Here is a 16,284-nt window from a genome sequence, read left to right on the forward strand (position 1 = left end):
TTTTGAATGTTGAGTTTTAAGCCAGCTTTTTCACTCTCCTCTTTCACTTTCATCAAGAGGCTCTTCAGTTCTTCTTCACTTTCTGCCATAAGGGTGGTGTCATCTGCATATCTGAGGTTATTGATATTTCTCCCAGCAACTTATTCCAGCTTGTGCTTCATCCAGCCTGGCATTTCACACAATGTACTCTGCATAGAAGTTAAATAAGCAGGGTGACAATACACAGCCTTGACATACTCCTTTCCCAATTTGGAATCAGTCCATTGTTTGTTCCATGTCCGGTTCTAACTGTTGCTCCTTGACCTGCATACAGATTTCTCAGGAGGCAGGGAAGGTGGTCTGGTATTCCCATCTCTTAAAGAATTTTCCACAGTTTGTTGTGATCCACACAGTTAAAGGCTTTGGTGTAGTCAATAAAACAGAAGTAGATGTTTTTCTGGAACTCTCTTGCTTTTTCTATGATCCAACGGATGTTGGCAATTTGATCTCTGGTTCCTCTGCGTTTTCTAAATCCAGTCTGAACATCTGGAAGTTCTTGGTTCACGTACTGCTGGAGCCTGACTTGGAGAATTTTGAGCATTACTTTGCTAGCGTGTGAGATGAGTGCAATTGTGCAGTAGTTTGAGGGGGGAATAAATAAGGAATTTCGGATTAACAGATACACACTACTATATATAAAGTAGATAAACAACAAGGTCCTACTGTATAGCACAGGGAACTATATTCAATATCTTACGACCTATAATGGAAAAAAGAATATACGTATAACTGAATCATTTTGGTATACATCTGAAACTAGTACATCATCATTAATCAATTATACTTCAATTTATTTAAAAAAAAAAAAATGAATTCCCCACTGCAGGTAAAGCTTCAGGGAAACAGGAATGAACTACTGGTAATGAGGAGTGGTCCAGAGACTGGAAAGCAAGGTATAGGAAACACCAAAAGCTACAAGAATATCAAGCACCTTCCTGACCCCTGGGAAACTAAACCAAGGTGGAAAAGGGTGGAGAGGAGTGGGAGGGGTGGGGTGTAGCGCAGGTGATGAGGAAAGTAACGACACTCACATTCATCACTCACTTTTTTTTTTTTTTAATATTTATTTATTTGGCTACGTGGCACCTTAGTTTCAGCATGCAGGACCTCAGTAGATCCCAACTAACACAGGCTTAGTTGCTCTGCAGAATGTGGGATCTCACTTCCCTGACCAGGGAGAGAACCCACATCCCCTGCACTGCAAGTTGGATTCTTAACCATTGGACCACCAGGCAAGCAAGCCGCCATCATTCACTTTCATTTCCATCTTCTGATGAGAGAATTAAGAGTCAGAGAAGTTCATGGACTTCCCTGGTGGCACAGTAGATAAGAAAGGTCTGGGAAGATCCCACATGCCTTGGAGCAACTGAGCCCGTGGGCCACGACTACTGAGCATGTGCTCCAGAGCCCTCATGCTGCAACTCGTGAGCCCACCAGCCACAGCGAGTGAGCCCCTGCGCCACAACCACTGAGGCCTGAGCGGCTTAGAGCCTGCAAGCCGCAACTACCGAAGCCCCTGTGCCTAGAGCCTGTGCTCCACAAGAAGAGAAGCCACCGCAATGAGAAGCTCGCGCACCGCAACGAGAGAACAGCCCTCGCTCTCCATGACTAGAAAAAGCCCGGGTGCAGCAATGAAGCCAAAAAATAAAATAAAATAAAAATGAACCAATAAAGAGTCAGAGATCAACAACCTGCCCAGGTTTTTCAAGTAGGGAGCTAAATGCAGGACTGCTTGAGTTCACATCACTTTCCACTGCAACATGACCCCTGCCTAAACCCAGTGTCAGGGGCACAGATTTTTCCAGCAGTGTTCTAGCACAGGGGGCAGCAAACAACAGCCCCCAAGCCAATCCAAACCACTGCAGTTCTTCTAAATAAAGTTTTATTGGAACACAGCCACGTCCTTTCACTTACATATCGCCTGTACTGCTTTTGTACAACAGCGATGCGTAGCTGGGATGGAGACCAGATGGCCCACAAAGCACAAAATATTTACTATCTGGCCCTTTACAGAAAACGTTTACCAGCCCCGTCCCAGAATATCAAAAATGCAATTTCCTATCTTTTCCTGCACTAGGAGAAAGGTTAAATAACTGCAGCACGTCAATTTAGCGGAATGTTACCCATTTCTAAAGAATTGTGAGAAGGAACACAGGAAAATGTTATAATAAATGGAAACACTAATTCAAGTGTAGACTCAATGCAATTGGGTTAAAATGCCTGTACTCTGAACACAGTCAGGCCTTCCCTGGTGGCTCAGATGGTAAATAATCTGCCTGCAATGCACAGACAGAAGTTACCTAAACAGTTAATACCCTAGAAAGGTAAATATATTTATAGCTCTATTATGTTTTCATAATAATCTTTGGTATTTTAGAGTTTTGCTTAGTTTTTTTAAGGAGAAGGAGCAAAGGGCAGATTCCAAAATATACCGATGTGGATAAGGAGAAACGAGATACTGAGGACAAGTTTCCCTCCTCGTGCGAAGCCGGCGAAGGGTGGCAGGGGCAGGGAGGGGAAGGCTCCGAGATGGACAGATGGACAAGCTGAAGTCAGGGAGGGGAAGGGTCCTCCCTCCCCCTGGGGGCCTCAGCTGCTTCTCCCACACCCCTCCCCCACCTCTGCGAAAGGAATTCTGACCCATCCAGCAGCTCAGGAGCCTCTCCCCTCCCTCAGGGCTCTGCTGAAACAGAACCTTCCTACAAGGTCTTCCTTGAGCACCCCGCTCCCAACTGCAAGAGCCCTCCCCCTTCAGTTCATCCTCCAACCAGAGGACAGGTGGGACGGATGCCACCCTTGGGCTCTGGACTGGGCACAGGACCCAGGCCTGGGCAGCTAGAGCCATGGTGACCGGTCAGTTCCAGGATGGCTGCATGGCAAGCCAGACAGCTATGAGTGAGCCCCAGGATTTCTGCTGGAGCGATTGGGAAAGACCTGCCCTGCTCAGGTGTTGCTACATGGTAGGATGTGACCCAAGAGCTGCTGGTGGCCCTCTTGCCTCCACGGTGCGGAGGCTGCCTGAGGGTAAAGCCAACAGAGATGAAGGTAGTAGCCAGCCAGACAGAAAGGTAGTCCTGATAACTCTCTAAGCGCCAGCTGAGCCTGAAGACGCCTACACTAGACCTTCCCAGCACAAGATGCTTTAAACTCCCATTGAGGACTCCCCTGGCGGTCCAGTGGTTAAGAATCCGCCTGCCAGTGCAGAGGACAGGGGTTTGATCCCTGGTCCAGGAAGACTCCACATCCCACAAAGCAACTAAAATGTGCCACAACTACTGAAGCCCACCAACCGCGATTACTGGGCCCGTGCACGCAACTAGAGTAGCCCCCGCTGGCCACAACTAGAGAAAGCCCGGGCACAGCAGCAAAGACCCAGTACAGCCAAAAATGATTAAATACACAGAATTATATACAGTTAAAAATAAATAAATTCCCAGTGTCCAGAATCCGCTTCCGCAACATGCAATTAAAGAGTCCTGGTTAACACATACATTACTCTAACACTTTGGGTACATTCATTCAAGTCCCTTCAACAAATACTGACCGTACGGCCTTTTGCTACGTGACGGAAGATGCGGCAAACCGTCACTCAATAAAAGCCTGCGGAATGCTGAACCCTGAATTTCCGGCCGGCCTCTGCTGCCACTAGCGCCTCACTCACTGGGAGCATTTTAAACAAGCTGCAACGGCTTTGGCAGAAAGAGAAATCAAGAACCATCAATACTTTCACGTTAAGGCTACTTTAGGGAAATTATCCTCAAGACATCGTTGAAAGAAAGGAAGACTAGCTTGAACAGAAATGTTCACTGCATCATTACTTATGATGGGGGGGAGGGGTGCGGGCACGGGGAGGACTTCCTTGGTCGTCCAGTGGTAAAGAATTCGCCTTCCAGTGCAGGGGACACGGTTCAATCCCTGGTCAGGACCCCACATGCCATGGAGCAGCTAAGCCCGCGTGCCACAGCCAGAGAAGCCCGCACGCCGCAGTTAGTGAAGCCTGTGCGCTGCAAAGACGACCCAGCGCAGCCAGAAAAAGGGAAAAGAAGAAATAGAGGGGGTGGATAAGTTTCCGCAAGTCAGTGGTTTAAAAATTATGTCACATGCATAATGATGGATTACTGATGGATTGTGAAGTCCATAAAAGTGATTGATATGAAGACCACATAGCAATATGATAAAGTTTTATTCAGAAATGTTAAGGGTAAAAGCAAAATGTGAATTTATGTGATAGTGCTAAAATTACTTCGGCCTATGTCAGTGTTTCTCAAGCTTTTTCTCCTTCCCTCCTAGGATCCTTCCTAGACATTTTTTTCTTCATCACTCCCGCCATGAAATCTCAATACCGCTAATCTGTACATCATGCAGATCTGTGCCTTAGACACAAGAGCAGATGTTTCACCTCCACAGGGGTGATATCACCCGCTGAAAACTCACAACTGATGTGCAGGCAGCACGGGAGCTGCTTCATCTGGGATTTTGTAGTGCTGAAGAAGACTCCTGAGAGTCCCTTGGACTGCAAGGAGATCCAACCAGTCAATCCTCAAGGAAATCAACCCTGAATATTCACGAGAAGGACTGATGCTGAAGCTGAAGCTACAATACTTTGGCCACCTGATGCGAAGAGCCAACTCACTGGAAAACTCCTGATGCTGGGAAAGACAGAAGGCAAAAGGAAAAGAGGGTGGCAGAGGATGAGATGGCTGGATGGCATCACCAACTCAGTGGACATGAATCTGAGCAAACTCCCAGAGACGGCGAAGGACAAAGGAGCCCGGCATGCTGCAGTCCACTGGATTGCCAAGAGTCGGACGTGACTTAGCGATGGAACGACGATGACGACGATGACAAATGTTCACGCTGCCAGAATTTACAGGATTCAGTTTCAAAATGCAAGCCCTCTGAGCATTTGACTTCCTGCTGGTCACCCAGGCACAGCCATGCGACAGGGAAGTGGGAGTGGAGATCCATGGAACCGAGCCCAGTGCCACTTGCTGACAAGGGAGGCCGTCAGATGTCTGCTGACAGCGGGACACCTTCTTCTCGCAGCCCGCTGTAACAGACCAGCCCACCTTCTTCTCGCAGCCCGCTGTAACAGACCAGCCCAGCTTCTTCTCGCAGCCCGCTGTAACAGACCAGCCCAGCGCCCTCATCTGGGGCGGGGGAGCTCCGCGTGTGGCATCATCGCCTTTTCTGCCCTGAATGGAAACCACAGCTGCTCTCTTTTCCAGTCACTCATTTCAGCTCATTCTTTGTTTTTAAACCACTTTTTTTAATTGAAGTATAGGCAATTTACAATGTTCTGTTAGTTTCAGGTATATAACAAAGTGATTCAGATATATAATATATATAACCATCTGAGCCACCAGGGAAACCCATATATGTATTTTATATATATTATATACATATATATATACACACACACACACATGTTCTTTTTCATATTCTTTTCCATTATAGGCTCATTACAGTTGATTAAAAGATACTGAATATAGTTCCCTGTGCTATACAGTAGGTCCTTATTGTTAACTATTTTATATATAGTAGTGTCTAGCTGTTAATCCTAAACTCCTAATTTGTCTCCCTGCAACCCTGCCATCAGCCAATCCTTTATTCCAAATACAATGCTGGAGATGAGGTAGTCAATGCCAGAGAGAAAATCATGACAATCATGAAAAAAATCATGAAAATCTGAGAGAAAATCTTCAACATTCCAGAAAAATAAGAAAAAGCTGCCAAAATGTACCTAAACATCAAGCAAGACGCCGCAGTAAACTACCCACTAAGCCCCCAAACTCTAGTGTTTCAGCCCTTTAGAGCTTGTCTGTTTCACTCATTATTTGACCTCTCTGGGTCTGGCTTTCCCCAGACCTTGAAGCCAAGATTTCAGGGTCTTTCTAATGTAAGAAGGATTCATGACAGAATAATTACTGATTGAAATGAGTACCAAGGAGCTTCAAACATAAAGTCTTACCAAAGATAGTGCCTGAGAACCAGAATAATGACTTTCTGCCCCTACAAGTTCTACTTTTCCCAGGAAGAGCAAAAGCGTTATCTGAACATCAGAATGCCTTAGCTGACAGAGGCTGGTGATCAAGCATTCCCACCTACCGGATTCTTTAATGAGAAACAAGGAAATCATGACACTATTGTGCTAAGACAACCACCCACATCCAGCAGGTAGCCATCATTCTGGCAACTTGTCTCCTTCCACACACATACGTGAATCCATAAACACTGTTTTACATGCACGTCTTAATGTACATCAAGGTATATATCTTAGGTGTAATTCTGCACCCTGCTTCTTTTTAGAGAACACTCACGGTAAGATGCAGTCACGCTGATGTGTATAGATCTGTTTTATCCCTTTTAACATCTCTGAGGTTTCCCACCATGTGACCATACCACATACACATGTCCACTCCCCTATCAGTGGTCATCTTAGTTGTTTCTGGCCCCGCGATGCCCATTTATCTTGTGCGTGCATTACCTAACCATTCCACTTCCTGGTTATTTGCACTTAATGTATTGGGCCTTGTAGCCATCTGACCTCTGCCTCTACTGGAACATTTTCAACTGCAAAACACAGCAAACTCTAATTGCCAATTTACAGGCTATGTGAGAGACTGAGAATGAAGCACACCAAAAGGATGCCATCAGCAAAATCCCACCAAAGTCAAGTGTTTCCTTCAATAAAAATGTCAGGGGGGCAAAAAGGGAGAGAGAGATGAAAGGGGAATCCATAGTTTAAAAACAGACTTTGTGCTTCAAAGGTACCATCAAGAATGTGAAAAAACAACCTACAGACGGGAGAAAAAAAAAATTGTAAAGATATAATAAGGGACTTGTAGCCAGAAATTATATAGAATTCTTACAGCTCAGCAATAAAGAAAAACCCAGTTTAAAAAGAGAAAAATGGACCAAGAATCTGAACAGACTTTTCTCCAGAGAAAATACACAAATGGCCAATAAGCACGTGAAAAGATGCTCAGTATCCATACTCATCAGTCAGTTCAGCTACTCAGTCATGTCGGACTCTTTGCGACTATAGCACGCCAGGCTTCCCTGTCCATTACCAACTCCCGGAGCCTACTCAAACTCACGTCCATCCAACCATCTCATCCTCTATCATCCCCTTCTCCTCCTGCCTTTGATCCTTCCCAGCATCAGGGTCTTTTCTAATGAGTTGGTTCTTCACATCAGGTGGCCAAAGTATTGGAGCTTCGGCATCAGTCCTTCCAATGAATATTCAGGACTGATTTCCTTTAGGATTGACTGGTTGGATCTCATCAGGGAAATGCAAATCAAAACCATAAAGAGATACCAGTTCACACTCACTAGAATGGCTATTATCAAAAAGAGCACTGGTGAGGACATGAAGAAACCAGAACGTTCTTACAGTGCTGGATGAATGGAAAATGGTGCAGCTACTTTGGAAAATAGTCTGACAGTTCTTCAAATGCACTCAACAAGATTTCCCCAGTGGCTCAGTGGATAAGAATCTGCCTGCTGATGGACATCTAGGTTGCTTCCATGTCCTCGGCAGACAACTGGATAAGAAAGCTGTGGTACATATACACAATGGAATATTACTCAGCTATTAAAAAGAATGCATTTGAATCAGTTCTAATGAGGTGGAGGAAACTGGAGCCTATTATACCGAGCAAAGTAAGTCAGAAAGAAAAACACCAGTATATAATATACTGTATGAATACAGTATATTAACGCATATATATGGAATTTAGAAAGATGATAACAATGACCCTATATGCAAGACAGCAAAAGAGACACAGATGTAAAGAACAGACTGTTGGACTCTGTGGGAGAAGGTGAGGGTGGGATGATTTGAGAAAATAGCATTGAAACATGTATATTAACATACGTGAAATAGATTGCCAGTCCAGGTTTGATGCATGAAACAGGGTGCTCAGGGCTGGTGCACTGGGATTACCCTGAGGGATGGGATGGAGAGGGAGGTAGGAGGGGGGTTCAGGATGGGGAACACATGTACACCCATGGCTGATTCATGTGAATGTATGGCAAAAACCACCACAATATTGTAAAGTAATTAGCCTCCAATTAAAATAAAAAGAAAAAACAAACAAACAAAAAAAGGATCTGCCTGCCAATGCAGGGGACACGGGTTTGATCTCCAGTCCAGGAAGATTCCACCTGCCTTGGAACAGTTAAGCCCGTGAGCCACAACTACTGAGCCCACGTGCCTAGAGCCTGTGCTCTGCAATAAGCCACCAAAACAAGCCTGCACACAACGAAGAGGAACCCCCACTAGCTGCAACTAGAGGAAAAGCCCACACGAAGCAACAAAGCCCCAGCACAATTAATTAATTACTTTAAAAAATGCACTCAGCAATTCTATTCTTAGATATCTACCCAAGAGACATGAAAACATACTATCCACACAAAAACTTATATGTGAATGTTCACAGTGGCATTATTCATAATACCCCTAAAGTGGAAACAAGTCAATGTCCATCAAATGATGAATGGACAAACAACATATGGAATACCCACACAACAGAATATTATTTAGTCACTAAAAGGAATGAAGTACAGATACATGCTACAACATGATGAAGCTTCAAAACATGACACTCAGTGAAAAGAGCCAGACACAAAAGGCCACCTATTGTATGATTTGATTTATACAAAATATCCAGAAAAGGCAAATCCATTGAGAGAAAAAGTAGATCAGTGGTTGCTTGGGGCTGAGGAAATGGAAAATGAAGAACAGCTGTTAATCAGTATGAAGTTTCTTTTTGGAGTAATGAAAATGTTCTAAAATTTATTATGGTGATGTTTGCACAATTCTGTGAATATGGCAAAAATTTAAAGAAACAAAAAGAGAGAGATCTAAAAAAAAAAAGTAAAAGACAAACCAATCTGCATTATTTAACCCTTATTTAGACCCTGAGATTTTACAAGTACACCATAGGGAATTCTCTGGTAGTCCAGTAGCTAGGACTCAGCACTTTCACTGCAGGCGTGGGTTCAATCCCTGGTCGGGGATCTAAGTTCCTGCAAGTAGGACAGCTTGGCCCTCCTCTTCCAAAAAAAAATATACTATAAAATAAAATTATAAGACAATCATGGAAATTTGAACATTGAATATGTGATATTAATGAATTACTGCTTATTTCTCAGAGGTATGATAATGGAATTGTGTTTTTTAAAAAGGATCCCTATAGCTTAGAGATACATATTTTAAACAAAAACTTACAGATGAAATGATACAGTATCTTGGACTTGCTTCAAAATATACTGGGGAGGAAGGCAGGTAGTAGATAGGTATACGGGTGAAATGGTCATGAGTTAGTAACGGTTCATTAAACTATTCTCACCAATTTTTTTTTTTTGCCTTGAAATTTTCTTAAAAAAAAAAAAAAAAAGAACAGAAGACAGGAAACAGTTCCATGCCACATTTTTTTATGTGCCAATTAATCCCATAGGTGAAAAACACCTCGGACTTTCCCTTCCAATCATCAGCAACCACTTTTTCTGCCTCAGTTACAATCTTTCCAAAAGAAGACTTTAATCCTTAATGCTTTTTCCTAAAAAAAAAAAATCATGTGTTAGTTTCCTTCTATAATTGGTTTAACCTTAAACCTAATGAGGTTTTTCAACTGAATTTTAAAATTTCTTTAGTTTTGATACTAAGTTGCTCCTTGAAGGCTACATTGGTCTGTTTCCCTTGGCTTGTCAATTTCACTGGCTCTCACAATGTAGGCAGCAGAGAGAAGGGTACAGGATTGACAGTCTAAGGTGGAGGCACCATGCTCACATAAAAAGGAAGAGATTTCCAGGGCTACTTAGCCCCAGCCCTTGTCCCAGAAGGGAAGCCAGAAAATAACCCGAACTGAACCCCACAGGGTCCTTACAGAAACAACAGTAGCAGCTCCAAGCTCCTCACCATGTGAGAGGCACAGGACCAATCACTTTACCTGAGTAATGTTATTTAGTCACTGCAACAAGCCTAAGAGTCAGGTGCTATTATTTATCCTCATTTTGCCGAGACTTCCAGAATGTTCAAGCACCTTGCTCTAAATCACATGGCTTTCTGTGGCAAAGCTGGGATTTGAACCCAAGCTGTCTGCCCCCAGGGTCTGCACTTATCTCAGGCTACATTACCTCCTGGATGAACTCACCACATCTTTGCTGTGGTCTCACTAAAGTTCAAGGACCAGAAACCCTTAAGTAGACCAAAAATCATCTGACAATAGAAGCTGGACTACCTCCCAGGAAAACGCCCCTCCCAAGCTCCCGCAACAGCATCATCAATTTCACAAACTTTATTCATGAATAGCAAAACAAAAGGCACCTAAGTTGTTGGAAATGATCCACAGAGTTAACTTAAAAGTTAAAGATGAAGAGAGACACAGGGCCTTCACTTTGCCCCGCCTCAACCTCCAGAAAAGCCTGGGTCCAAGGTCAGGGCCAGCAGCACTGGTTGCAAGGATTCTGTAGAGGCAATTCCACAGAGAGGGGAAAACAGGCAGAAGGAGGGTAGGCGGGTCCTCCTAAGTAAATCCAGATCCCAGTCGGGGTAGCTGGGAGGCTTCCCTGAGTCACTCCTGTCTCCACATACTACACCCAGGGATGACTTAGCACCAAAACACATCAGATCTCGTGAGTGGAAACGGCTGAGAACACCCGTCCAAGCCTAGGGACTAAACTTCAGAAACGCTGAGGACAGGCTGTACACACACCCCTCCCAGCCTCCCACCAAAACCACCCAGCACTCCAGTGGAGGGGAGAAGAGTGGATGGGAAGGGCAGAGACCCCCAGATGGGCTCAACACTGGACAGCAGGGGAAGAGCTGCAGGGCAGGTCAAGTGAGACCTCAAATGAGCAGGAGAAGAAATGGAAGGAGCTGAAGAATGAAAAAATAACCAAAATGCAAGAAGCAAGGATCTGAGAGGGAAAATGAGAAACGCAACAACTGGGGACTGGGACAGCAAAGCACTGGGGGAAGACGGGAGGAGGGAACCGCAGGGTCGGGGAAGACAAAGAGGCTGGAGAACTCAGAGTCCTCTGGGAACCGAGAGCTGGGGGAACGCGGGGCACAGGGGTCAGCAAACTAAGAATGACCAGCAACAGAATGGTCAGCAACACTCTTTGCCCCTGCGGAGACTGGAGTGACTGGGGACAGAGGCCTCGGGAGTGGCTAGGGAGCAGGGGGACCCAGGAGTGCAATTGAGACTCAGAGGGTCGAGGAGTTAGGAGGGACTGAGACACAGGAGGTCTGAGAACTGGGGGTCTGGTAACTGCACAAGGGGGTCGGAGGATGGGCAGGGACTGAGGGATCCGGGGGACAGATGTCCAGCAGCAGGCTGTGTAAGTGATGGACAGGGGTCAAGGGACTAGGAATGCCTGGACCCGGCACTCCAGAAAAGTGCAGGTGACCAGGGGCCAGGACCTGGGCGTACAGGGGTCCGGAAACTGGGAGCGACGGGACGGGGTCCGCAAGCAAGCGGTACGCAGGGACTCGGGGGCTGGAGTGTGTAGCTGGAGCGGCGAGAGCCGGAGCGGCCGGGGCGGGTGACAGCGGCCAGGCCGCCACTCACCGCTCATGGTGCTGCTCCCCGGGCCGGTGCCTGCCGCGCCGCCACCACTGCCGCCACTGCCGCTGCCGCGCTCCAGACAGGCCGGGAGACAGCGCGCCCCGCCCCGCCTGCCGCCCCGCCCCGGAAGTGGAGCGCAGCCGCCGCGGCCCCGCCCTCCGACCCGGAAGGTAAACCTGGGCACCCGCGCGAGGTGGCCAGACTGAGGCACGGCTTGCTGTGCCGAGAAGCTGCAGGACGCCTGGGGCAGTCGTAAACACACCGGCTGGGACGCCTCGTGCGTGGTTCGCTAGTCCCCGGCTGCGGTGGAGACCGACTGGGACGCCTCCCCGCCAGCCTGAGTTCACACCTCTGTGGGGGAGCCAGGCGGGAAGGTGGCTACGAGAGCCCTAGGAGCGGAACGGGGAAATTAAAAAAGAGGAATGGGCCAAAGCGTGGGGACCAGAGAAGCGGAAAGTCCCGGGGGGCCTCTCTATGCAGATGACTTTAGAGTCCTGGATGGTAAGAGGAAGGCGGCCCGGGAAGATCTGCAGGAAGGGTGTTCCAGAAGGAACCTCCTGCCTGGAGGTGTTGCCTGGAGCCAAAGGGTGAGAGGAGATGGAAGATGTGGGTGATAGGGGTTGGGCTTTTCTGCCTCACTCTAAAGAGGTGAAAGTGAAAGCCGCTCAGTCGTGTCTGATTCTTTGGGAGCCCATGGACTTTGGCGCCAGGCTCCTCTGTCCATGGGGATTATCCAGGGAAGAATACTGGAGTGGGTAACTGTTCCCTTCTCCAGGAGATCTTCCCAACCCAGGGATCAAACCCAGCGCTCCCGCAATGCAGGCGAATTCTTTACCGTCTGAGCCACCAGGGAAGGGAGGTAGGGAGTGGGAAATCATTACAGGAGTTTAAGCAGAGGACTTGGACTGCAAGGAAATCCAACCAGTCCATCTTAAAGGAAATCTGTCCTGAATATTCATTGGAAGGACTGATGTTGAACCTGAAACTCCAATATTTCGGCCACCTGATGTGAAAAACTGACTCATTGGAAAAGACCCTGATGCTGGGAAAGATTGAAGGCAGGAGGAGAAGGGAATGACAGAGGATTAGATGGTTGGATGGCATCACCGACGCGATGGACATGAGTTTGAGTAGGCTTCGCGAGTTGGTGATGGACAGGGAGGCCTGGGGTGCTGCAGTCCATGGGGTCACAAAGAGTCGGACAGGACTGAGTGATTGAACTGAACTGAACTGAAGCAGAGGACACAATCTTCAGGAGGTTTTAAGATGGTTCCTCTTCCTGGGTTGAGAATGAGTTGTAGTGAGTGGGTCAGGGTGGAAGAAAGGGCTGCTGGTTAGAGGGGCACTGCAGTTGTTCCGCAAGAAGTGTGAGTGCCTGAGGCTAGGGTGGTAGCAGTGGTGTGAATGTGGATGGGTTGTGTTTTAAAAGTTGTTACTGCCCCGTTTTACAGATAAGAGAAAGAGGGCTCAGAAAGGGTGAAAAAGCATTTTCCCAACTCCTTTGTCCCAAGAAAAAGAAAGTGAAAGTGTTAATCGCTTAGTCCTGTGGGACTCTTTGTGATCCAGTGGACTGTAGCCCTCCAAACATTTTACACCACAACCCAGCACACAAATGCATACATTTAAGAAGCTATTTAACAAAATTCTGCAGGGAATGTATTCTCTTCGATTTTTTTTTTCCCCAGTGTTGCCTGAGAACGATTGATCCACTCCCAAGACTTGATCCACAAAACACTGAACTGAGGCCCCATGGGGAAATGGAGCCAGAATGCCATCCCCCTGTGTGTGACCTACAGCCCCGTGGTCTTCTGCTATTACCTTGCTTCTCTACACATCATCTCTGGCCCCTGGGAATTTACCTTGTGGACTCAGCAGAGGTTGAGAGATCTTTAGAAGGATGCTGTCTCTGCAGCACTGTTTATAATAGAAAGTGGAAAGCACCAAAGCCAGGTTAGAGAATAGCTAAGCAAATCATGGCCCACTTCACAGTATTTGAAAATGCTAATTATAAAGGTAATGGAAACACAAGGAAAGGCCACAGATAATACAGTAATTTTAAAAAGCCGCATGCAAAATGGTCTGTACGCTATGATTACAATTGTGTCAAAATACAGTCGTGTAGGGACTGCGATAGAATGTAGAAATTCTTGTGTTGGGGAATTCTTGAAAATTCTTTGGTTGTTAAGGTGGTTTTTTTTCCCATGTTCAAAATTGTGCTTTACAGTTGTTGCTAATTTGTTATTCTAGGTAAAGCATCAGTGTGCCTGAATCCCTTCTCTTCCCCCCAGAAAGTCTAGGTTAGGTCTGTCTGCCTCTGTAACTTTGCTGAGACATCACATACCTGATCCATGGAGTTGTCAGGAAGTGATACACCTTCTTACAGGGCCCTGTACTTTGTCTTCTTGGCACTTGAAACGGGATATGTTATTGAACATGTACGTGTACTTCACATCCTCCACCACCAGCTACTCCCTTTAAGTAAGGTAATTCCTTCCTCCTGAGACTTAGCCCGGTAGTGGAGAACCAAGAATCAAAAGCCTAAGGTCAATAGCATTTCTGGGCTTTTGGAAAAATCTAAACTCATTGGGGAGAATGGAGCAGTAAGGAGAGAAGGAAGAAGGGCTGTGAGAAGCTAGGAGGAATATTCCCAGGCCATATAACAAAGAGTGTCTGCCTGCGCTCAGAGAAACTAGACCTCAAAGCACTAATAAAAACCACGATTGCGATGGAACTAACACAAAGTACTTATCATGAACCAGAAACTTATCATGGGAAAAAAATAAATAATAAATGTACGTGTGTGTATATTTTCATTTAATCTTCAAAACAATGTTATAAGTAGATACTGTCATGATCCCCATTTTACAGATGGGGAGACTGAAACAGGGAGTGGTTAACTGTCTCAGTCACTCAGTGTCTATAACTTCCTAGTAACAGAGTCAGGATTCAAACTCAAAGAGCCAGTGTCTTCACCACTATGTTGTACCATCTATGGCCCTCAAGGCCCTAGAATGGAGCCATGATGGGCCCCAAGTAGGTAGAAATGTCTCACCAAGTTTCTCCATATCCCAAACCCAACACAAAAGCCACAAAGCCCCAAGACCTCGAGGTTCTCTGATGTAGTGCTAATGGGTATTATCTTAAGAAGAATCAAAGTCAACAGACACTAGAGGGCATTGCCTGTTTCCATAACACCCCAGGACCTTTGCACAACCCAAGGAAGGCAACCCTCTCCCAATGGGTAACCCATTGAGATGAGAAACTCAGAAATGGAATTAAATTGATGTGAGAAGAAGAAAAAGGGATAGATCAGAACGTCTGGGTTTCCCTTTGGCTCTTCATTTACCATCCATGTGACCCTTGCTCTGACTCCCTTTCTGTCATCATGTGTAGCAGGGAGATAGTAATGGTCCACCTACCTTGTGATTTGTTGTGTACATTAAATGCCTTAGTACAGGTAAAGCACTTGGAACAACCCCTGGCACATTAGAAAGGCTAAATAAATGCTATCTGTCATTATTACTTCCTGCGTTAACTGCAAAAATGATGCCGAGTACACCTTTATCACAGTTTGCAGCTACACGTTCATTTATATGATTATAATAATGCCTGTATGACTCCATGAAGCTGAAAGCTCCCCAAGTCAGGAACCAGTCATGCCCTGCACACCGAAGCAGGGTGGTGACTCCAGGCTTCTCCTATATACAGAGAGTACATTGGATCACCTTGCTTTCCTTTAACAATAAAGAGAGAAATCCAGTCTGTCCTGAAATGTACGTGCACATGTGTAGGAGAGAAGCTGCCTAACCATAGAAATATGTGACTGTGGGATCTACACATTGCGGTGCTTTTTTTGTTTTTTTTTTTCAGTGAGTCAATTTAATCATGAAACCAAGGAAGTTTCCAGAGTTAAGCTCCCAACAATAAGGTAGAAAAACATAGCTAACATAAAGATTTTCCAGAATTAGAGGACGGAAAGCCATATCATCTGCTGATAAGTACAATCATCTTAAAGAGATCTGAGACACCATCCTTCCCTGAGGACAAAGATTTTCCAAGTAACTATAGCATTAACATGGTTAATTATCTGGTATAAATTGACTTCTCCGTCCCCGTGACATGGGTGGCAGTGAGCAGACTGCAGTACTCATTTGTTTTCGTGGTGACAAGAATGGTCGCGCCTTCCTCCATGGCTGGGAGGGGGAAGAAATGGTCAGAATCGACCTTCGGTTTGCTCCCGACACAGTCTTCGCACGTACATTCTTCTACTGTGTACCCCAGGCCTCTCGAAAGAAGAGCTTCAGCCACGATGGTGCTGTTATTGCTAACATCCAGGTCTGCATTAGCATTCTTCTGGAGAACCGCTCCTGATTGCACAAAAACAGAACCGTTATCCTAAACCTTTCAGGGTGCTTGGTTGTGCCACACTTAGCAGCATGCATCAGGGATCAAAGCAACAGGAGACAAAAGTCTTTCCCCCAAAAAAGCAGGCCTTAAAAAAAGAAAGCAGGCCTTACACACCAGGTCATGAGCTGAAAGACCATGGGCCGTGTTGGGTTCAAAAACATGCTCACTTTAGGGCACACAGTATTTTTAAAGTGTTTGCTTATCTGTTTTATGTTGGCCCACGTTTGAAAATCAAGAGATTTTACATAGAAATCTAGACAAC

At 45.9% G+C, this 16,284-nt stretch overlaps 2 protein-coding genes and 1 long non-coding RNA gene across 4 annotated transcripts in view; 1 reads left to right on the forward strand and 2 right to left on the reverse strand.

Moving 5' to 3' along the window:
- The window catches only part of SNX29 (sorting nexin 29), a 586,612-nt gene extending 574,807 nt beyond the window's left edge, over positions 1–11,805 (reverse strand). The window contains exon 1 of the mRNA XM_044935759.2: positions 11,619–11,805. Coding sequence (XP_044791694.2) covers positions 11,619–11,625 — 7 coding nt within the window. The 5' untranslated portion in view covers positions 11,626–11,805. The remainder of the gene's footprint in view (positions 1–11,618) is intronic.
- Positions 11,805–13,888, forward strand: LOC123331554. The gene is made up of 2 exons (XR_006548254.1): positions 11,805–12,202; positions 13,301–13,888. It is a non-coding gene; the product is annotated as an uncharacterized LOC123331554 (long non-coding RNA).
- A 545-nt stretch (positions 13,889–14,433) lies between these two features.
- Positions 14,434–16,284, reverse strand: part of TNFRSF17 (TNF receptor superfamily member 17) — a 138,091-nt gene continuing 136,240 nt past the window's right edge. For both annotated transcript variants that reach the window (XM_006073620.3, XR_006548250.1), the window contains one exon: positions 14,434–15,982. In XM_006073620.3, coding sequence (XP_006073682.3) covers positions 15,699–15,982 — 284 coding nt within the window. In that variant the 3' untranslated portion in view covers positions 14,434–15,698. The remainder of the gene's footprint in view (positions 15,983–16,284) is intronic.

Source organism: Bubalus bubalis, chromosome 24 (assembly GCF_019923935.1).
Source record: "Bubalus bubalis isolate 160015118507 breed Murrah chromosome 24, NDDB_SH_1, whole genome shotgun sequence".
Lineage (NCBI taxonomy): Eukaryota > Metazoa > Chordata > Mammalia > Artiodactyla > Bovidae > Bubalus > Bubalus bubalis.